This window comes from Chiloscyllium plagiosum, unplaced genomic scaffold (genome assembly GCF_037043375.1).
Source record: "Chiloscyllium plagiosum isolate Xiang-an unplaced genomic scaffold, Cpla_swu_hap1 HiC_scaffold_30, whole genome shotgun sequence".
NCBI classification, from domain to species: Eukaryota; Metazoa; Chordata; class Chondrichthyes; order Orectolobiformes; family Hemiscylliidae; genus Chiloscyllium; species Chiloscyllium plagiosum.
Genome location: NW_028270168.1, coordinates 50413859 through 50437905, shown reverse-complemented (window position 1 = coordinate 50437905; position 24047 = coordinate 50413859). Strand labels below are relative to the sequence as shown.

Genomic DNA, 24047 nt, shown 5'->3' with positions numbered 1-24047 from the left:
CTCTGATCTCCAGCATCTGCAGTCCTCACTTTCTCCTACTTTATTTAAGATGTGACCCACAGTTTCCTGTGTTGACCAAATAAGGAAAGTGTCATCGTGATCTGCTGGGCACACTGGCATCAATATTACCTTACATGGAGTGTGTTATATGAATGCTTACAATTTGATTTTTACCAGTAAACTCCATTGGCTGGGATCAAACATTGTGATCAGGTTTGGTCAGTTCTCTGGCTAAATGCCAGAGAAGTTTCTGGAAATTGAGAACACATTGGAATGAAAGTTACCAGCACAAAGGATTTTGCAGGACTGACCACTCCAGACAAACATTTGCGAAGTACATGCCCTGAAGTTCTATTCAGAGAGACAAAGAACCACAAGGCAAGATCTATACTGAGGAAACATTAGTCATTTCACTTGAAACGGGCTGATATTTGTTTCAAGCCAAACTTATAAAGTTCAAATTAAATGTGAATTAAAATGAAGTAAGAATAAATATTGCAACAAATATGTTTTGTATTGATACCTAAAGAATTAAATAAAGAAGGGTACGTTTAATTATTCAGAATTGACTGCCTGTCACAAAAGGGAAGAATACCTGGGAGAAAGTTGAGTATTCCTTTCAGCTAACATGTCAACCACCCTGAGTAATCTTCGATAAGAAGTGACCTTGAGTAGCTCCAAGTTGAACTCACTAGCCTTACATTCTCAAAAATCCAACCTCAGCCTCATTTAAGATGACACCTGCCCGGCATGATGGCCAGGATTCAAGTGGATCTGCCTTCATAAAACCATGCTTAATATTCCTAATAAGTCACTTCTCTTCCAAATGCAAGTAAACCTTGTCTCCAAGAATCTTCTGCAATAATTTTCCTACCACTGCTGTCAGGCTCACCCAGCTGCTCTTCTTAAATAAAGGAACAACACTGGCTATTCTCCAGTCTTCTAGGACCTCACTTGTGGTCAAAGAGGATACAAAGATCTCTGTCAAGGCCCCAGCAATCTCCTCTCTTGTATGCTTCAGTATCCTGGGATGGATCCCATCAGGCAGTGGGGACTTATACACCTTAATGTTTTTCAAGATGTCCAACATGCCCCTCCCTAACATTACCATCACTCATGTCCTTCTCCTCAGTAAATACCGATGTGTAGTACTTATTAAGAACCTCACCCACTCCCTCTGGCTCCATGCATAAATTCCCTCCTTTGACACTGAGTGGACTTATTCTTTCCCTATTTACCCCTTACTCCTAACATATGTATAACATGCTTTGGGATCTGCCTTAGTACTATTTACGAAGGCCGTTTCTTGTTTAAGTTATTTTTACCTTTTTGCACATTCCTCAAAGGCTTTGTTTAATTTCAGTTTCCTAAATCTTACACGCACTTTCTCTTTTATTTTTAATTTTTAAAAAATAAATTATTAATACATTTAGTTAACTTAATAAATAGAGTTTCTACAGTTCCTCGAATGCATATTTGCGAATTCTGGAAAGCTTACTGTATCCAAGAAAACCACACATGCCAGAAGTATCACCACCTGGATGAGTTGAAGATCCTTATCCTTGCTGGCAGCTGGCGTCACTATGATACATCTGCTGAAAGCTACATGGTTAGCATACTTGACAACATAGTTAACTTGCAGTTAAAAGTATGCAGATGGCAAGAAAGTGGGTGACTGCCAACTCGTCATAAAAGCTTAAGCAAGTAGTGCAAAACTAAAAAATAATAAGGATTGTGGAAATCTGAAATAAAGAAAGTACTAGAAATACATAGTAGGTCTAGCAGTACCTGTGGATAGAGAAACAAAGATAATGGCCCAGACTTTCCAATAGAAAGACAGCGATTGCTGAAGAATAGTCTAAATTTCTGGGTCAGGACCAGTGGTTAGCACTGCTGCCTTACAGTGCCAGGGACTAGGTTCAATACCAGCCTCAGATGACTTTGCACGTCTGCATGGACCTTGCACATTCTCCGAGTGGCTACGTGGGTTTCCTCCAGGTAGTCTGGTTTCCTCCCAGAGTCCAAGATGTACAGGTTAGGTGAATTGGACATGGGAAATGCAGAGCTACGGGAATGGGGTAGGTAGTTGGGTCTGGATGGGATGCTCAATGTAGACTCAATGGGCCAAATAGTCTGCTTCCACACTGTAGGGATTCTATGATTCTATGCCATGTGTTGGACTCAGTTGACTGTGTGGGAATTGATGGGAAGATGGATCCCATGATGGACAATTATTCAATGCTTGGAACGCTCTCAAAATATACACTTCTTTAATAGGCCTCACACCACCTCCTTCTCCCACTCTCAACTCCCCAACCAAATTATACCATACCCTGAGCATTTACATCCCTTAGGTCTTGACATGATACTCAACTCCCCTTCCCTGGGACCCAACACTCTCACTGGGAACATGACATCCCTCCCACTTTCACAATCTCATCTTCCCTGCATGCTGACACCCACTGTCAAGGGACCTGACACCAAACACCCTCACCCTGAGGATCATAACTGCCTTTTGCCAACATGCTCTGAGACCAGACACGCTCCAGCCCTGTACTTGATACATCCCTGGCTACCCCATTACCTGTTTCTAGAGACCTGACATCTCCCTGAACTGATACCCACTTTCTGGAGACTTACACCCTCTTCCCTGGACATGCCCCTTGGGAACCAACACTCAGTGTTGGTCTGATGCCATCTTTCCTGCTGCCAGACCCAAACCCCAATGTCCTCTGCCTTTGTTGAAACCAGCATGCAAGGAACACAACCTCCAACTAGCTCCCACCCAAACCAAACCAACACTGAAACCCTCTGAGTCCACTGCCAATGGATTGGATACCCATTCTTTGCGCACTCTCTGCCAATTCTGATTTCTTTCACCACTCCAACCTACCCCGCATGAACACTGCATAACTTACTTGCCCCCCCCTTCCTACCAACCACTTCCCACTTGGCATTGAACCTACCTGACACTATATCCGATACCCATCTGGCACACTACTCCCACCCTGCTCCCATCCTGCCATTCTATTAACATACCCATTTGGGACCTTACTTACCTAACATTACATTTATCCCATTTACTTATCTTTTAACAGTAGCTGTCCAAATGGTTGTCTGAACCTTTAAATTTCAGAAGACGGTAGCTAGCTGCTGTGAGAAGGGGGTATGATTTTGTTGCAAAGTTGGACAGAGTACTTGTAGATTGGGAGGCAAGAATTTGGGGAAGGGGAAAGCATTGCATTGTCCCTTTAAAGGATTGTCTGCTTTTTCTCTGTTTAGAGATTTAAAATGGATGTCTGTGAGCAGCAGCTTGAAAGTTTGCAAGTACACAGAGCACCTGAATTGAAACATTTGTATTGAAAGATCATAAACGTAGCAGGCCAAACAGCAGTTTTTACCAAGATGATAGGCTCTTGAACTGAGCCAATCAATTTGAGCCAGATACATAGATACCAAAAACCTATTAAACTTAAGTCTGATGGTTTTGACAACATAGGACCAATCCTATTGTAAGGAATAGTGATTTATGTCATCAAGGGTATAAAAGGAAGGGGGCAGTTGGACAAAAACCCGAGAGGTGACTGCCATCTGCTAGAGTTTACGGCCCTCAGCTCTTGAGAGAGAATTCCTGGCTCTCGCAGTCTCCTCTATGTCTTATAGAAAGCACCGTCTAAATAGTAACGGTACCAAGAACACAACTAGTTAATACTCCTGACAGAAGAAGCGACAGAAAAGGCACAGAACACTCCAGAAGACATATTACCTGGCTATAATCCTGAGAGACTAAATTCTATTTTTTTTTAATAAATGAGTGGGATTTGTACTCGCTGCTCCTTGGATGCTGCCTGAACTGCTGTGCTCTTCCAGCACCACTAATCCAGATCTAGTTTCCAGCATCTGCAGTCATTGTTTTTACCTTGTATTTATTGTGACATCATACCATTAGAATCTTGCTTTATTCGGGAATATTTAGTAGTTAGAAGGGATTTATTTGGTTTGTTAATAGTTTAGTTAATTTGTTCACTGTTAGGGTTAGATACAAATTGTTATTTGTTGATTTTAAAGTGCGTGCCAGAGATTTATTTTATTTAACCAGTAGAAGTTGCTGAAAAGCAGGTTACACCACTTTTCACACTCCTTTTACAGATTATGGGATGAGGTTCTTCCTCTTTAGGTGTTTTGGTTTTAGCTCTCAGAGGGTCAACCTATGCTTTATAATAATTTGCTTTGACCCAATAATCCTGCATTATGAAAGCTCTGTCAGAACTGAAGCATGGCTCTATGTTCCTGAGACCTGAGCAGAATCTTGTCTCGGAAATGTGAAGGTCCCCTCTTTCTATAGAAAACGAGGGGAGCAGTGAAATTGCCTCTCCTTAGAAAACATAGCCCATTTTCGACTATCAGAAACGCATTATAGAATTATATGATGCAGAAGAGGCCCTTTGACCTACTGAGTCTGTATCACCAAAAATACACCACTAGAATAGAATAGAATAGCCTTCACTGTCACATATATTTAATGAGTATAGTGAAACGTTTATACATTGTCAATTAACAGCAGACATAGGTAGAAAAGTACCTCGACATAGTTTCTTTTGTTAATACCTACACTAGTCCCACTTTCCCACACTAGACCCATAGCCTTGAATGTTCTGACACTTCAAGTGTTCATGCAAGTCTTTTATAAAGATCATGAGGTTACCTGCCTCAATCAACCTCCCAGGCAATGCATTTCAGATCGCCACCACTCTCTGGGTGAAAAAGGTATTTCTCAAATCCTGTCTCATAGAAAGGGATACTTTTTCAGTTAACTTTGTTGCAACCAGCCAAGAAGGAGGTTGAATAAAGAAGGGGTTATAACTCATCCCTCCCTACCCAGTTTGGTATATCTTGTAACAAACTGGGGAAGCTTGCCAGAGACTTAGTCATTACATGAGATACAGGTGCACTGTTGTGTGGAATACAAATATAATGATCAAAGTAGAAATGTGGTTCAAACAAGGTTAGGGCAGTGTTGTCTGAATAGCAGAAGGGATAGAATAAAATAAATCAGAATAAATGTGCACATGTTGGATAACAGGTTGATAATATAGTGTAAACCAGGCTGTATATAGAAAATTCAGAGTGGAAGTAAAAATAACAACAACCTGAGAGTATGAGTGGAGACTGATATATGACAGCTCCTGACATTGTGGTTAGATGCCAAGGATCAGGTATTTCTTCACAGGGACAAATTAAACAATTCAAAGGGTGAAAAAAATCAAGATGTTGCTATAAACATTTAGTCCCATAGGGATACTAACATGGACATAAAGAAAGATTTTCAGCTCTACATATAATCTCTATTTCTTGTAATTAATAATGTCATCTTAAATCGTACAGCACGAGTGCAAGCTGTGCATATGCACAATTTGAATTATGGCGTCCCCAGAGGCTGGGGAATGCATGCTATTTACCTATTATGGCGTTAGCATAGGTAATCTCTTTAATCTGATTATTTATTATGAATTACCATCAGATAGGATGTAAAGTGATATCCTGAACCAAAATGGCTTATGTCGTAAAAAGAAATAAGCAAAGAAATTTATGTATGCATTTAAATAAGTGATAACAAGTATAATTCTTATACCTGGGCATCTTTTATGATTGCATGTCCTGACCTCTTCCCCTGATCCTTCACATGGGTAGCCTTTGACACTTGTCCCTTTGCACATACGAAGGCGTCGTTGCCAGCCGCTGTCACATGTTTTGGAACACAAACTCCAGTGGTTCCATGGACCCCATTTTCCATCACCTTAAAAAGAGTTGAAATCAATTCTACTAGAGCAAGAAAGCATATGATAATTAGTTGGTTGAGTCATACAGAGCTTGAGTATTCTTGCAAAAGGGACAAGCTGTTTGAAACTTTGCCTTGCACTCATCTGGACAGACAGAAAAAAACAATTTCAAAGGGGACAACAATTTATACTGCATGAGAAGAAAGGGTACCATTTGGTTACAATGTGGGCATATGATTGAGATTGTCATGGAGAGTATACCTGGTTATTAGTATCCCATAATTGAACACAGAACAATACCCAGAAAAGGATTTTTTTGGCACAGAGAACAGAGCCCAATGTATGAACGTGTAGCTTCTTGAAAGCCTAATTTCACAGGTTGCTTACACATTGGGATTCCTACAGCTCCATGTGCGATAGGATTGGCCTAATAGGCAAACATGTAAACAGGGCCAGAACCATTAGCTCACCATGTAAGCTTGATGCTGAAATAGTAATGACTACCTCGATCAGATCAATGCTTGCTACACATTTTGTGAACGCGTGAATAGGATTAAGATGCCCTTTGGTTCTTACATGTGCATACTCTACAACTCTACAAGTTATCCAGGAAGGTACAAATCTTCAAGAATTTGAGCAACAGGTGAACCTAGCCATTTTATGATGTTGTGATTAAGTAATAACATGAGTGTTTTACTCAATTAACAGGATAAGTGCTGTAAAGCCAAAAGACATTCTATTTGCCATCAAATGTGTAATATGATAAGCTGACAATCATTCGTGCATTCAACCTGATTCTTTCACTCCAGTTGTTTTTAACCACCAGGAAACACAGACTAGCTACCTACATTCTGTCGTTTCTCTATTGCCAATGCCCACTGTAAACTTGCATCTTGCCATTGTTGAATAGGGCAACATCACATACAGGTAAGCAATCAGACAATTCTAAACGTGAGCTTTTATTTACAGTCAGCAAAAGGGAATACAAACAAAACAAATAGAAGCTGCAGTTCACCCCCACCATGCAATTGAAATGGGAACATGGAGACTACTGATTATTTTGCATTCCACAATTGCTTGCTGCGCCGAGCTCTCATCTTGTGGAAACTAGGTGCCATTCAGGTCCTGTCTGGCTTGAAGCACCTGATGTTGTTGAGTTCTGTGATAGACAAAGAGAGCTTCCTCTATGTCTTCATCCTCATGTTCAACAAAGTTCCCTGTTCTTCCTGTTCCTCAAAATACATCACATTATCTCATTGCCTACACCATGCAGAACACAACATACCAGGAGGATATCCCGAAACGTGCCCATGAGAAGGTGGTGGCGAGATGCCTTGGGCACCTGCAGTCCACGATAGCTATGTATAGTGCTGCTTGTGGGATTTTGACCGAGTGACAGCAAAGGAATCATGACGTTGTTCCAAGCCAAGATGGTATTTGACTTGAAGTAAAATAACTTGCAAGGTGTACACTTCCTATGCATCTGCTATTCCTGTTCTTCTCGGTGATAGAGGTTGCATATTTAGAAATTACTATCACAGAAATGTTGATGAGTTGACACAGCACAGCTTGGAAATGGTACACATTGCTGTCACTGAATTGGTGATGGACTGTGTGAATGTAGAAGGTGTCATATGGGGTGTCAATCAATCAAGCTAATTTGCCCAGATGGAGTTGAGCTTCGAGTATTGTTGGAGCTGCATACGTCTAGGGAAGTGAGTATTCTGTCACACTCCTGACTTGTACCTTGTTGATGGTGCCAGACATTGAGGAGTCAGGTATTGAGCTGCTTGCTGCAGAATTCCCAGCTTCTCATCTGCCCTTGTAACCACAGTATTTGTATGACTGGACTGATTCAGTTTCTCATCAATGGTAATGGCCAAGATGTTAATAATGGACGATTCAGTGATGCTGATGCTATTGAATATCACAAGGTAAAAGTTGAATTCTCTTTTGTTGGATGACATTGCTGGTCACTTGTAGGCACTTATTAGATTAGGCCCTGGCCCATTGGTATTATCGCTAGACTATTAATCCAAAGACTCAGGTAATGTTCTGGGGACCTGTGTTTGGACCCCGCCTTGGAAGATGGTAGAATTTAAATGCAACAATAATCTGGCAGAGTAAGAAACAAGGCAAGTAGTGTAGGAATCCCCTGATTATTCCATACCATTTTGGAAACTGTGTGGTAATGGCTTCACAGCGGAAAGCAGCAACAGCCAAGTTCATGGTACCACAGTTGGCTCTGTTGCATAGAGGTGGAGCATCAAGTGTGGACATTCAATACAATTGGGGATTCAATTGTAAGGGGGATAAATAGGTGTTTCTCTGACCACAAATGAGTTTCTAGGATGGAATGTTGCATTCTGGATGCTAGGGTCAAGGATGTCTCAGAGCAACTACAGGACATCCTGAACAGGGACCGTGATCATGGTACACATTGGTATCAAAGACATGGATAGAAAAAAAGAGATGAGGTCCTAAAGAAGAATATATGAAGTTGGGAAGCAAGCTGAAAAGTATGATGTCAAAGCTATTGATCTCAGGAATACTATCAGTGCCATGCACTGGTCATAGTAGAAATAGCAGGATATATCAATAAACGGCCCTAACAAAAGACTATCTAACTATTACCCTTTGACATTACCATTGTTGAATCTCTCACTAAAAACATCCAGGGCTGAACATAAACAAGAAGCTATGCTTGACATATAAATAGTGAATCCACAAGAGCTGGTCAAATGCAAAGAATTCTGTAGTGTATTATTCACCTCTCGCATCCCATTGTACATCCACAACTGAAAAGCACCAGTCATGAGTCTGATGAATACATTCCACTTGCCTTGATGTGTACTGCTCCAATTACATTCAAGAAGTTTGATACCATCCATGATAAAGCAGCCCAATTGAGTAGCCTGTCAACAACTACCTTCAGCACTCACCCTCTTCACCACCCATGGGGCACAGTGACAGAAGTGTTTGCCAGCTACAAGATGCACTGTGGTAACTCATCAAGGCTCCTTCAAATGCATCTTCCAAATTTTCAGTCCCTACCAGCTAGAAGAGCAAATATAGCAGATGTTTTGGAATATCATCACTGGCAAGTGCCCTTCCAAACCACAAACAATCCTGACTTGGAACTAGATTGCTGTCCCTTCACTGTCACTGCCAAGATCCTGGAACTTCTCTTCCAATAGCACTGTGGTTCTCCTTAAACTCCAAAAACTGCAGTTGTTCAAGAAACCAACTGACAACCACTTTCTCAAGGCCCTTTAGGGATGGGCAGTAAATGCTGGCCGAGCTAGTGATAGTCCATCTTATGGACTAAAGGAAAAAAAAGAGCTCGCTGATCTCCAACTTAACAGCTTGTAGTTTTATTTTCTAATCATTGTACTGTCATAACATACCTGATTATATATTGATAAAACTTATGCTACAACATTTAATGGTGAATTATAAAAGATACAAAATGATTTCAGATACCTTTGAAATTCTTCCTGCCTCCAACCCATGGTTTTGTACAGCTGTGTAAAATCCAATGTTATTGATCAAGGCTGGCTTCCAACCAGAATTAGACAGGAAGCATTTTTGATTTAAACTGAGATGATCAAGTTTTATTAGATAATGAAGCCATAACTGGTATAAAAGTATATAAATGAATCAGTCCTGATTCAGGAGCTGCATATTGCAAAGCTTGGCTGATTTCTTGTTTATTAGATCCAGTGAATTTACATATGTCCTCACTGTTACAATGGTGGCTATTAGTCAGAACTGGCTGGAAAGTGATGGGACAATTTTCCAATGGTTCTGAGTCCCAATAGAAGATCTAACTATCGTCCTTTCACATTACCATTGCTGAATCCCTCACTATCAACATCCAGGGCTTAACATAGGGAAAGGATCAGCTTCCATAGCTGGGTCCACAGGGGCAGAACTAGAGGCTATGATAAACAAGCCAAAACAAGCAGAGGAGACGTTCAACCCATGAAATGCACAAAGGCTCAATAGTCACAATGTGAAATTGAAAAGGAATACATTAGATTTTTGCAATCCAAGAGCATGGACCTTGGAATGAAAATGCAATGATAAAGGTTTATGCCTGGGCCTGGGTCAGGAAAGGCAGCAATTAGACAATAGACAATAGGTGCAGGAGTAGGCCATTCTGCCCTTCGAGCCTGCACCATCATTCAATATGATCATGGCTGATCATCCTTAATCAGTATCCTGTTACTGCCTTATCTCCATAACCCTTGATTCCACAATGCTTGAGAGCTCTATCCAACTCTTTCTTAAATGAATCCAGAGACTGGGCCTCCATTGCCCTCTGGGGCAGAGCATTCCTCACAGCCACCACTCTCTGAGTGAAGAAGTTTCTCCTCATCTCTGTCCTAAATGGTCTACCCTGTATTTTTAAGCTGTGTCTTCTGGTTCGGCACTCACCCATCAGGGAAAACATGTTTCCTGCCTCCACAGTGTACAATCCTTTAATAATCTTATATGTCGCAATCAGATCCCCTCTCAGTCTTCTAAACTCAAGGGTATACAAGCCCATCGCTCCAGTCTTTCAGTGTAAGGTAGTCCTGCCATTCCAGGAATTGACCTCGTGAACCTACACTGCACTCCCTCAATAGCCAGAATGTCTTTCCTCAAATTTGGAGACCAGAACTGCACACAGTACTTCAGGTGTGGTCTCACCAGGGTCCTGTACAGCTGCAGAAGAACCTCTTTGCTTCTATACTCAATCCCTCTTGTTATGAAGGCCAGCATGCTATTAGCCTTCTTCACTACCTGCTGTACCTGCATGCTTACCTTCATTGACTGGTGTACAAGAACACCCAGATCTCTCTGTACTGCCCCTTTACCTAAATTGATTCCATTTAGGTAGTAATCTGCCTTCCTGTTCTTGCCACCAAAGTGGATAACCATACATTTATCCACATTAAACTGCATCTGCCATGCATCTGACCACTCACCTAACTTGTCCAGGTCACCCTGTAATCTCCTAATATCCTCATCACATTTCACCCTGCCACCCAGCTTAGTATCATCAGCAAATTTGCTACTGTTATTACTAATACCATCTTCTATATCATTAACATATATTGTAAAAAGCTGCGGTCCCAGCACTGATCCCTGCGGTACCCCACTGCCATTCCGAAAAGGAGCCGTTTATCACTACTCTTTGCTTCCTATCAGCGAACCAACTTTCAATCCAAGTTAGTACTTTGCCCCCAATACCATGCACCCTAATTTTGCTCACTAACCTCCTATGTGGGACTTTTATCAAAAGCTTTCTGAAAGTCCAGGTACACTACATCTACTGGATCTCCCTCGTCCATCTTCAGAGTTACATCCTCAAAAAATTCCAGAAGATTAGTCAAGCATGATTTCCCCTTCATAAATCCATGCTGACTCTGACCTATCCTGTTACTACTACCCAGATGTGTTGTAATTTCATCCTTTATAATTGACTCCAGCATCTTTCCCACCACTGAGGTCAGACTAACTGGTCTATAATTTCCTGCTTTCTCTCTCCCAACTTTCTTAAAATGTGGTACAACATTAGCCACCCTCCAATCCGCAGGAACTGATCCCGAATCTATCGAACTCTGGAAAATAATCACCAACGCATCCACGATTTCTCGAGCCACCTCCTTCAGTACCTGGGATGTAGACCATCAGGCCCCGGGGACTTATCAATCTTCAGACCTAACAGTCTCTCCAACACCAATTCCTGGCAAATATAAATTCCCTTAAGTTCAGGTCCTTCAGCCACTGTTACTTCAGGGAGATGTTTTGTGTCTTCCCCAGTGAACACAGATCTGAAGTACCAATTCAATTCTTCTGCCATTTCTTTGTTCCCCGCAATATATTCCCCTGTTTCTGTCTTCAAGGGCCCAATTTTAGTCTTAACCATTTTTTTGCCTTTCACATACCTAAAAAAACCTTTACTGTCCTCCTTTATATTATTGGCCAGTTTACCTTTGTACCTCATTTTTTCTCTGCGTATTTCCTTCTTAGTAATCCTCTGTTGTTCTTTAAAAGCTTCCCAGTCCTCCGTTTTCCCATTTATCTTTGCTATCTTATCATTTTATTGCAAATTATTGCCAATGTTTGGAAAAAAAAGTGTCTGTACACAGATTTTCTCTCTGCATGGTTTGATATCACATAAGTATTTGCTTGAGTTTACAATGTTCTTTGCTCTACTATAGAAGTTGTTGATGAAAAATGTTAAATGGAAATGCTCTAAAAACAGTAAGATGCTCTCAATGCATTTACGAGATGCTTGACCAGTGATGAACTACTCATTCATTATGAGATAAATCATGACAAGAAGCTAGCAGGTGGCACTTTAAAATATGGAGAGATAACAGTAATCAATTAGGTCATGGATTACGCTTAAGAGAAGCATCTATACTGTGCATCCTGATCACCAGTAAATATAATCATACACAGAGAGAAACAGAATGCTAAGGATCATTTTTAAAATAGAAAATTTTTGTCAGTTTTTCTTGGGTGGAAATATCATACTAGTTACATAAAATTGACATAGAATGAATCTGTGGTAGTTATTCTGAGCCCAAAATCTGCAACATTGATAATGGCAATGTCAAGTTACATCAGGAGGCTGCATGTCCTTCACAAAGTAATTATAAAATTAAGCATCACAATATAAAGGAAAAGGCTTTTGATCCATATTGTAGTGACTAGAACAAGATCAGCCAAGTGGATCTCATAGAATATGAGTTCCCTGATTGGGGCAGTTAAACAGGAGTATCTGCTCACTCTAGAAGCAGCTCTGAGCTATCTGGGTTAGTGTCATGTACAATGCATATGTAAATAAAAGGTATACTGACCTTCATGGAGTTAATGGATGTTGATAGTGAGAGATTCAGCAATGGTAATGTCAAAAGGCAATAGTCAGATCTTCTCTTGTAGGCAATATTCACTATACGAGTTTAACATGAGGACTTTCCAATCACTGAAACCAATACTTTCAAAAGCAATCTATGAACAGACTTTGTGTGATTGATGAGAAACTCAAACAATTTCACAATTGATATGATGAGCTATCGTGAACTGCATTGTGCAATAACATCTCTGAATAAAAAAAGTTAATAAATAAAAATAAACAAATAATGAAAGTACCTAGTTGTTTAAAAACCACATTCTGGGAGGATTTGGTGTGGAATTCATAGGTAGCAATGTTGCTCATTGACGTCATCTAAACCGTAATCTCGAATCATTGGTTAGTAATTTGTCAAAACTGCAGTCAAGTAAGCCACTAAAAATTCTTTATATTCATGACCATGACTAAATGTTGCATTTTAAAATTTGTACATAAACTCCTGTAAAGGAACACATTTGGACCAAGAGAGGTGGAATAGGTTAAAGAAAACATAAAAGTTAAGCATTAAAAGATAAAACGGACATAATACGAGAATATCATATTCTACCAAGGAACCATAAAAGTGAAAGGAAATTCAATCATAGAGCAAACTTAAAAGCTTTTTATCTTAATGCACAAAACATTTTGAATAAGGTAGATGACCTTATGTTGCAAACTGAGGTAAACAAGTATGATCTCATAGCCATTAAGGAAACATGGTTACAAAGAGATCAAAACTGGGAACTTAACATTCAGGGATATTTCACCCTTTGAAGAGACAAGCGGGATGGGAGCGGAGGTGAGGTAGCACTATTAATAAGAAATGAAATGATGACAATCATCAGGATGATCTGGGCCCACATGATGTAAAGTCCATTTGGGTGAAGTTTTAAAAAAAGCAAGGGAATTGGTAGAAGTATTATACAGATACACTTGACTCACACTGTGGAAAGTCTGTAAATCAACAAATAATAGTAGCATGTGAAAATAAAGCAATAATTACGGGTAACTTTAATCTTTATGTTGATTAGGTTAATCAAATTGGAAAGGTAGCTACAACAATGAATTCATAGAGTGCATGAAGAATAGTTTCCGAGATCAATACATGATAAAACTAACCAGGGAGCAGGCTATCTTGTATCTGGGAATGGGTTATGAGGCAGCTTTTAAAAATGACTTCAGAATAAAAGACCCTTGAGAAAGTAGTGAACATAACATGATTGAATTTGATAATTAGTCTGAGAGTAAGAAACATGGGTTGTAAACAACTGTGTTTAACTTTAATAAACGGAAATACAAAGAAATGAGAATAGAGTTATCTAAAGTGAACTGGGCAGTTATATTTGCAGATATAACAGTAAGCAAGCAGAGGCACAAACTCTTCTCCTTCCTGCCATCTGGCAGAAGATACTGGAATATACTGTCTCTCACGGCCAGACTTTGGAATAGTTTCTTCCCCCAAGCCATCAGGCTCTTTAACACAGTATAATCGAACTCTTTCCCATCTGAAATTCTTTTGTTTGCTCGAAAAATGTCTATTATTCATCATTCTTCTGTTACACTGTAACTTGCGTGTTTTGCACCTCTTACGCACTTTACACTGTGTATGATTGTGTAGTTTGTGCTGTCAATGTAGCACCCTCAGTGCTGGAGAAATGCTGTCTCATTTTTACTGTATCAGTTGTATATGGTAGAAATGACAAATAAGAGCTACTCAACTCTACACCTAAGAATACAGTTCATGACTCTCTGCAAAAACCTGGAATGATTCTAGACCAACCATACCTAACCGAGGAAGTAAAGGTTAATATTAAGTTGAAGGAAAGAATGCGTATTGGAGGTTAGAAGAATGATCTCCGTGAAACCATTAGGATTCTTATAAGGCTTGACAGCGTAAATATTAAAAAGGTGTTTCCCAAACATGGGAGAGTCTAGGACCAGAGGACATAGTCTCAGAATAAAAGGAGTATCAATTTAAGCCGAGATGAGGAGGAATTTAACTCAGAGAATTGAGTGTCATTGGAACGCCTTGCCACAGAAAGCTGTGTGTGTGTGTCTGTGTGTTGGGTGGGGGAGTCCTTGACTATATTTAAGGTTGAGATACATAGATCCTTAATCAATAGGGGAATCAAGGGTTACAGGGAAAATGCAGGAGTGTGGATGTAAAGAATGTTGGATCAGCCACAAATCTATTAAACAGCTTATTTCTGTTCCTATTTCTTATAGTCTTATTTCCTGTTCGTTTGGAGGTGGTGCAATGGGAGGTTGATATGGGGGAATTCCTTGGACAATCTTCCGATTATGCTTCTGGCTGCCCCAAACTCTCCACAACTTTAGATATTTTTATCAACCTGTTTGATTAGTTCATGACACACATCAGTTGGATTTAAACCCAGAACTTATGGCCAAGAGTTACAGACAAAACCATCGCAACACAAGACTTTTAATGGTCCTGGAGGATGAATTCAGTCCACGAGACCAGAGTCATCTTACCATGATGTTGTAGCAAAACAGTACTTGTTGCGCAGCCCAAACAGTTGTTTCCACATGTTTCCAAAAAAATCTATTTGCATGGTTTAGATATTTTTAAATCCCTGTTTGACATAGAGTCATACAGTCATAGAGTTGTACAGCATGGAAACAGACCCTTTGGTCCAACCCGTCCATGCCAACCAGATATTCCAACCCAATCTAGTCCCACCTGCCAGCACCCGGCCCATATCCCTCCAAACCCTTCCTATTCATATATCCATCCAGATGCCTTTTACATGTTGCAATTGTACCAGGCTCCACCATTTCCTCTGGCAGCTCATTCCATACACGTACCACCATCTAAGTGAAAAGTTTCCCTCTTAGGTCTATTTTATATCCTCCCCTCTCACCCTAAACCTATGCCCTCTAGTTCTGGACTCCCCATTCTATGGAGATGACCTTGTCTATTTATCCTATCCATGCCGCTCATAATTTTATAAATCTCTATAAGGTTAACCCTCAGCCTCCGATGCTCCAGGAAAAACAGCCCTAGCCCATTCAACCTCTCCCTATAGCTCAAATCCTCCAACCCTGGCAACATCCTTGTAAATCTTTTCTGAACTCATTCAAGTTTCATAACATCTTTGCGATAGGAAGGAGACCAGAATTGCACACAATATTTCAACAGTGGCCTCACCAATGTCCTGTACAGTTGCAACATGACCTCCCAGCTCCTGTACTCAATACTCTGACTAATAAAAGATAGCGTACCAAATGCCTTCTTCACTATCCTATCTACCTGCGACTCCACTTTCAAGGAGCTAGGAACCTGCACTCCAAGGTCTCTTTGTTCAGTAATACTCCCTAGGACCTTGCCATTAAGTGTATAAGTCCTGCTAAGATTTGCTTTCCCAAAATGCAGCATCTCACATTTATCTAGATTAAACTCCATCTGCTAATTTTCAGACCATTGGCTCATCTGACCAAGATCCCATTGTAATCTAAGGACACCTTCTTCACTGTCCACTACACCTCCAATTTTGGTATCATCTGCAAACTTACTAACTGTACCCCTTATGCTCACATCCAAATCATTTATATAAATGATGAAAAGTAGTGGACCTAGCATTGATCCTTGTGGCACTCCACTGGTCACAGGCCTCCAGTCTGAAAAACAACCCTCAACCATCACCCTCTGTCTTGTACCTTTGAACCAGTTCTGTATCCAAATGATTAGTTCTCCCTGTATTCCATGAGATCTAACCTTGCTAATCAGTCTCCCTTGGGGAATCTTGTCAAACGCCTTGCTGAAGTCCATATAGATCACATCTACCGCTTTGCCCCCATCAATCTTCTTTGTTACTTCTTCAAAAAACTCAATCAAGTTTGTGAGATATGATTTCCCACGCACAAAGCCATGTTGACTGTCCCTAATCAGTCCTTGCCTTTCCAACAACCTGCCTACCACCAACATCAGGCTCACTGGTTTATCGTTCCCTGGCTTGTCCTTACCACTCTTCTTAAACAGTGGCACCACGTTTCCCAACCTCCAATCTTCTGGCACCTCACCTGTGACTATCGATGATCCAAATATCTCAGTAAGAGGCCTAGCAATCACTTCCCTAGCTTCCCACAGAGTTCTGGGGTACACCTGATCAGGTCTTGGGGATTTATGCACTTTTATGCGTTTCAACACATCCAGCACTTCCTCCTCTGTAATTTGGACATTTTCAAGATGTCACCATCTATTTCCCTACATTCAATATCTTCAATGTCCCTTTCCACAGTAAATACCTATGCAAAATACTTGTTTAATATCTGTCCCATCTCCTGCGGCTACACACAAAGACCGCCTTGCTGATCTTTGAGGGGCCCTATTCTCTCCCTAATTATCCTTTTGCTCTTAATGTATTTTAAAAGCCCTTTGGATTCTCCTTAACTCCATTTGCCAAAGTTATCTCATGTCCCCTTTTTGCCCTCCTGCTTTCTCTCTAAAGTATATTCCTAATGTCTTTATACTGTTCTAAAGTTTCACTCGATCTATCCTATCTATACCTGACATATGCTTCCTTCATTTTCTTAACCGAACCCTCAATTTCTTTAGTCATCCAGCATTCCCTATAACTACCAACCTTTCCTTTCACCCTAACAGGAATATACTTTCTCTGGACTCTCGTTATCTTGTTATGATATATTTCTGGAGGAGGTAGAACTTGAACTTGTCTCAATCATGGCTGAAAGGTGGAGTTCTAGGGAGAGTGGATGACCTGAAAGTGTTCATCACTAGGTGTCAGCTGGGAAATGTCTATGTGTACGTGTACATGTTTGTTTGGGGTGGAAAATGACGGAGCGTGAGATACCTCTACCTATACCCTCCTTTCAACATTAACATTCATCTCCCCACAAGTTCTAACCACCTTGGATGCACCCTCTACATCTCTGAATTCTCTGAGGCCCAATTCCCATGCCAATCAATGGGCTCTCATTAGACCCATCCAGTATCAGCTACAATGCATTCATTGCTGAATCTGTGAATAACAAAGAGGAGAAAATGGCTATCATGAATACCTTGCCCACAGTTTAAAGGGAGAGAAAAAAATTAGTTATAATTTTAGCATATGCACTTATTCAAAAGTGAAAAGTCATCTTTCTTGGGGAGAAACATCATAAACATTCTCAATGGGAATGAGTATCGAGGAGGTGCACATTTTTAAAGAAATGTAATTTCTAAGAAAAATATTGGTTACTAGGCAAAAGTGAAGACTACAGATGCTGGAGATTAGAGTCAAGGTTAGAGTGGTGTTGGAAAAGCACAGCAGGTCAGGCAGCATCTAAGGAGCTGGAATATCGACGTTTCGGGCAGGAGCCCTTCATCAGGAATGAGGCTCGAAGCCTCGGAGGTGGAGACATAAATGGGAGGGGTGGGGCTGGGGAGAAGGTAGCCAGGACTGCAATAGGTGGATGGAGGAAGGGGTAAAGGTGATAGGTCAGAGAGGAAAGTGTAGCGGATAGCTATGAAGGTAGATTGACAGGTGGGACAGGTCATGAGGATGGTGCTGAGCTGGAAGTTTGGAACTGGGAAGCAAATGTGGCTGTGGTAGCGAGTTTGTTTCAGGACATAGTTGAAGAACTTCAGGGCAGAGGAGATGACCTGGGGGTTGCAGTGCGAGAGAGACTCACTGAGATCCTTGTAGAGAAATGAGAACTTCTTCAAGGTAGGCATCCTTGCAAGAGGATTCGCCTAGTTGATTTTAACCTTACTGCGAATCCAGCTATCTGCTCCACCCTCCTCTCCGACCTATCATCTTTACCCCTTTTCCAGTACCACTCTAATCTTGTTTCGGTTACTGCTAGTCTGAAGACATTCAAGACTTTTCCTGTTTCAGACTACTGTTTTAATATCACCAGTTATATAGTGTGTCCTGACCTGGATCCATTGCAAACAGTAGAATGTCATTTGAAGCAAGTTTGTCCCAATAAATCAGTCCAGGAAATTATGGGGTCCAAATTGCACTTTTCAGTACCCATTTTTAATATTACACCACCTTCTTAATGAATCAAAAAGGATTTTGAACATTTATGCATACCCCTAATGGAAAGTGTGCCAGTCACAATCTCGATAAAGGGTTTGCTGAGTGTCACCTAATAAGAGAGGAATTAGGTTATCATACTTCTGAATGTTTATTGGATGTGAATGCTGCTATTATCAAACCATATTCCAACCTATGCACCATCTTAACCTTGCTCAACTGGAAATAAAATAGCATGAAGAATTTATCACCAGCGTTACGCTAGCTGATGCATTTTTCATCCCAAATGGCATGACTTTAAATTGGTACAGTCCATTCAGTATTTTGAAAGCCGAACTTGTCTTTGCTCTGTCAGATAAAGGGTACCTACCAATATGTGCTGAATAAGTCCAATTTAGAAATATAAGTTGCTTGTCCCATCTTCTCAATGTAGTCTTCCAAACATGGAGTCGAATAACTTCTTCGACTTTGTGATAGTCTACACATAACCATTAGGTACCATCTGGTTTTGGTACTTGAACTTCTGTTTTCACATCATTTTTCCAAAGATAAATGGAGTACCAACACGGTAACACTATTTTGCTACCATTCTCAACCACTTTCTTATTATCCTTATTAATGGATTAAAATAATTTTTATTATGTATTAATCTTGCTTCTAAAGTAGAAGTAAACGGCCTTTAGTTTTCAGTTCTGTGAAGATGACTTTTTAAGAATCAGAAACTCATCGGTTTTAAAGCTTTGGATCCAAACAGCATTTCCAAGTGTTTGAACACTCACTGATGTTTCTGTTATTTTTATGTTATTCTTTTATCAATGTCAGATTGGAGCTATGAACTAGGAACTGTGAGCTAAATTTAACTTTTGAGTTGCGGGTAACAGTTTGTGTCCATATCTAATCTATCCAGGTCTCTCAGTATTCTGTACGTTTCAATGAGATCGCCCTTCATCCTTATACAACTACAGCAGTATATTTCTGCTTTTGTATTTTAGCCCTCTTGAAATAAATGCTAGCATTGCATTTGCCTTCCTAACTGCCAACTGTTACAATTTTCAGTCTTGTGAGACTCTCCCTGATTCCAGTGATACACATCCTGATTACTGCTGGGTCCTATATACAACTCCCATTAGGATATTTTATCCTTTCCAGTCTTGAACTTAACCACACAGATTCCATGTCTTCTGACTGTATCACTTCTTGCTTTCAACTTATTACTAATAATGCAATCCCATCCACTCTGCCTGTACTTTTAATAGGACACGTATCCTTGGATATTTAGGTCCCAGCCCTGATCTGCTTAGATCTACATCTCTAAGATCTCCCATGAGCAACTCTTGTGAGATCAAAGAACAGAAAAAAAGTTATAAGAATAACTTTCTTTCTCTGAGTGAGTTTCAAATGTGACCTTGATTGATATCTTCAGAAAATCAACCAAGAAACCATCATTTGTGCATGTGGAACAATGCGTCATAATCTGTCTGTTTTATGTGTAATTGTGGCTGAAAATAAAGATTTTTGAGCTTGTAGCAGAGACCAGTTAGATTCTTTGTTGTTTAATTTTACTTTACTGAAGTTATTGTACTGTTAATAAATTGCTAAGTCTTTTGTGTAAGATACAAAATGGTGCCTGGAATGAAGTATTCAGAGAGTCTGAGAATTCTTAAGAACACCTCATCTTGCGGCTAGGGACCCTCCAACCACATGGTATCAAAGGCAATTTCGCCAATTTCCTCATCCTGCCTCCCTCATCTTATCCCAGACCAAACCCTCCAACTCGCCACCACCCTCTTGAACTTCTCCCACTTGTCCATCTTCCTTCCCACCTATCCACCCGCCCCTCCACTCCGACCTATCACCATCACCCCCCACCTGCATCCACCTAATGCCTTCCTAGCTACCTTCCCCCCTAGCTCCACCCCCTCCTATTTATCTCTGTCCCCTTCGGGGATCTCCACATTCCTGATGAAGGGTTTATGCCCGAAACGTCAACTCTCCTGCTCCTCAGATGCTCCTGACCTGCTGTGCATTTCCAGCACCAGACTTATTGACCAGGAATCATTGGAGTTAATTTTGAGAGTCTATGAAGATTTTAATTGTACTGTGTTGCAAATACAGCAGTAGAAAAGCTAAGTTGGCTTATCTGTCCGTCTGTGTCATAACACAATAAATCTTATGATTTAAGCTAAATTACTTGACAAGACAGCTCATGCGATAATTGCTTAACTGCTTACTAAGTTGAGCTTTTGAGACTTACAGAAAGAAAGAATAAAGCCACAGCAGATTCAGTTCAGAAGAAAAGATACTTAGTAGCAGTTATGCTATTTAAAAGCCTCAAAGTAGTCAAAGTCAGAGAGAAGTCACTGAATTAGTCAGTCTGCATATCTCAGAGGTAGATGGAGGGAATCATATCTGGTGAAAGCACAGAAATATGCCCATAGGAAATGCAATTTCATAAGTTGAGTAGGAAATTAAAGAGTGAAAGGAGTTATTCAAAAAAAGGTAATGTCACCATAGTCCTACTGAACTAGAGGTCTGCTGTCTCATTAAAGAGAGATGACTGGTGATGGTTTAGCTTGAGTCATCATACCTCAGGGAAGGGGAGTTGTTGGGAAGGAGATTCCTAACTGATAACCTCAACCAGTGTGGGAACTGAACCCACACTGTTGTAATCATTTTGCATTGCAAACCAGCAATCCAGTTAACTGAGCTAACTGACCACTAAAAGAAGTGTTACCTTACTGGATTAAGTATCTTCAAAACATATATTGCTGGAGAAAAAGTATCAAATTCTTTATTTGTTATTTATCTCATTAAATTTTCATATACAATATGAGAGAGCTTTGTTTATTTTGAGTGGAACTCAAATCGCAAAGTGATCTGTCTTATTTGAAGCTGTTGGGTAACTGTATCTGAAAGACATACGAAAAGAATGGTATCTGTTGAAGCCATTTATACGTTTAGCAAAGTAACTTGAAATTTGCCAGCAGAATTTGTCTTTCCTAAGCTGTCAAATAAAAAAAGATAAACATTTTAGGCTCAACTTTAAAATAAATGTATAAATCTTGTGAAAGAAAAACTTAGCCTTCCCCAAAAAATGGTTTATGTTACTGTGCCTTCTGCAAACATTGATTCATGACAGCTGGGCAGGTGCGTAACAGATCAGAAATACCACAAAATGTGAAGAGGAATGTAGTCGGCATCTGAGGCTTTAAGTTAATTTAGACATTGTTATTTGTACTGTTGCATGTGTATACTGCACCTGAACCCAGACAAATGCAGCTGTCGAGTGAAAAATAGATTAATCCATTCTACTTCACTATCAACCCCCTTAAACATAAATGCATAATTACACAAAGAAAAAGAAAAAGATAGTCTGAGCTGGCTATGTTACAGTGATGATTCTTCAAATGAGTATTCAATCATGAACAATATGAGGCTGAGTATTTCACAGTAAACATTCTCATGCGAAACATTTCAAGCTGATCAGGTCTAAGTTGAATATATTTCAGAGGATGACTATTTCATAACAAGACGTCGTAAGTTGACTACATGAAAATAGATACAAGAAGTAATGTTTATTCTTCCAACACCAAAATTTACAAATATTTTTCAAATCTGTAGAAGGGTGCACTTTGGGTTTTATTGCACCAATTGAGTAAGCACTGCAGTAGCCAGAGATTATTTGTGTGGGGTGCAAAACTGATTTGACACAATGTGCAAGGTGGGTTCTTTTAACCCCTTTTACTAATCGCTCACAAAAAGCACTTAAGCAATGCAATAGGGACCCACCAGTATTATTTAAAGGGTCAGGCACCTGACTTGGAAATGAGATGATCTAAACTAAATTATGCTATTGCAAAGTTTGTGGAAGTACCCAGGAGTATTTTTGGTAGTGTTGTGGTGACATGCTTTTGTGGAAGGAATGTTGTTGCATTGCCACAGGAAATTGGTGACTTATTCTCAAAACGGTTCAAGCAGGTTTGCGTTACAGTTGAAGTTGCTTTGGATCTGCAGTTTGAAAAAGAGATGGAGCTGTAGTTACAGAGAAGATCCTTGCAAAGCCTTTTGCTGATCTTATGTCAGATTCATTCATATTCCTTGATACCCTTGCATGTGGGATTGTTTGGTCAGCTAACATTACAGCATTCTCCTGCATTGTACACCATGGTGGTACTTATTTGAGTCCCATATAGCAAAAGTCATCGACAACCAGATTTTCCAGTGAATTAGCACATCATTGTCTGGGCATGATACATTTGTAGCTAGTGACTCAACATTTGCAACTTAAATGCCCTCTATTTGCCTTTAACTTAAGTGCAGTGTGAGTATTTGAACTCATGGTAGCATGTGTTCTATTAGATGATTAAGTCTGTTCGTCGGACTATGGAGTTATTCTCAGTCATTCAACCTGGAAGTACTGAGACTGGCCAAGCGGCAGTTCTTGGGTATGTGGAAGTAAAACATCAAGGAGAATGTTGAAAAGGCAGTGGAATTGTCTTACAGAAAGCACAAGATGCATGGTCATAACATCAGCAGCTTGTACTTCAGATATAAGAATGCAAATGAAATAGGAGTTAAGATGAAACATAAGGCAGGAACATACTGTTGTCATCAATGTTCTCAGTGTTGCTGGATGCCATGGGTTTTGGCACAGCCAGTCTCCATTATGTGGATACATATATTTTCTGTAGCACACAGAAGAAGCAGACATCCCTGGCGCCTCTTAGTTCTCCCTCACACCAGCTCAGACTCATGCTATAACTACTGAACTGACAAGATAGCATCAAATTTTGCCTGTACAGCAATGGGTGCAGGCAAGATGTAAATCACAACCTTTACATTTAAACAGACAACAACTGTTTTTTGTGTTAATAGCTATAAAAAGACTTTCAAATTTGACTTTGGTGCATTTTGTATCAATGGTCGAAAACAAATTTCAATAATTCTGTTCTACTCAATGAGCTTTACTTACCTAAGTTGACTTGCATGAAAATTATGCTATTCTGTGACAACTGAAAATAGATCTGTTCCAGTTACCGATTGCCCCTAGCCCATCCCAAATTTTAAGATAAATTGCTTTGTTTATATAACATCAAGCCAATGAGAAAGTATTACATTTGACATCTATAAATGTCATCAACACATAGCAAGATTATTAAGGAGTACCAGGGTAACAACAAAATGTCGAGCAATGAATACTGCATTCATAATCCTGCCCAAGTCACTGGTAGACAAAAACTATCAACATCAACGGCAAGCTCAAAGAGCACATGTTGCCACAGGAGTACTTGAATAAGACTTGGGGGTCCTAACACATTATTTGCTCTGTATGTTCTTGTGCTCTCACATTCTGATGAGTTGGTTACATGTTCATAT

General features: G+C 40.0%; 1 protein-coding gene across 7 annotated transcripts in view; it reads right to left on the bottom strand.

The window, feature by feature from the left end:
• adgrb2 (adhesion G protein-coupled receptor B2) overlaps nucleotides 1-24047 on the bottom strand; it is an 805995-nt gene that overhangs the window by 391879 nt on the left and 390069 nt on the right. For all 7 annotated transcript variants that reach the window (XM_043717943.2, XM_087976927.1, XM_087976929.1 and 4 more), the window contains one exon: nucleotides 5633-5797. In XM_043717943.2, the coding sequence (XP_043573878.1) occupies nucleotides 5633-5797 (165 nt within the window). The remainder of the gene's footprint in view (nucleotides 1-5632; nucleotides 5798-24047) is intronic.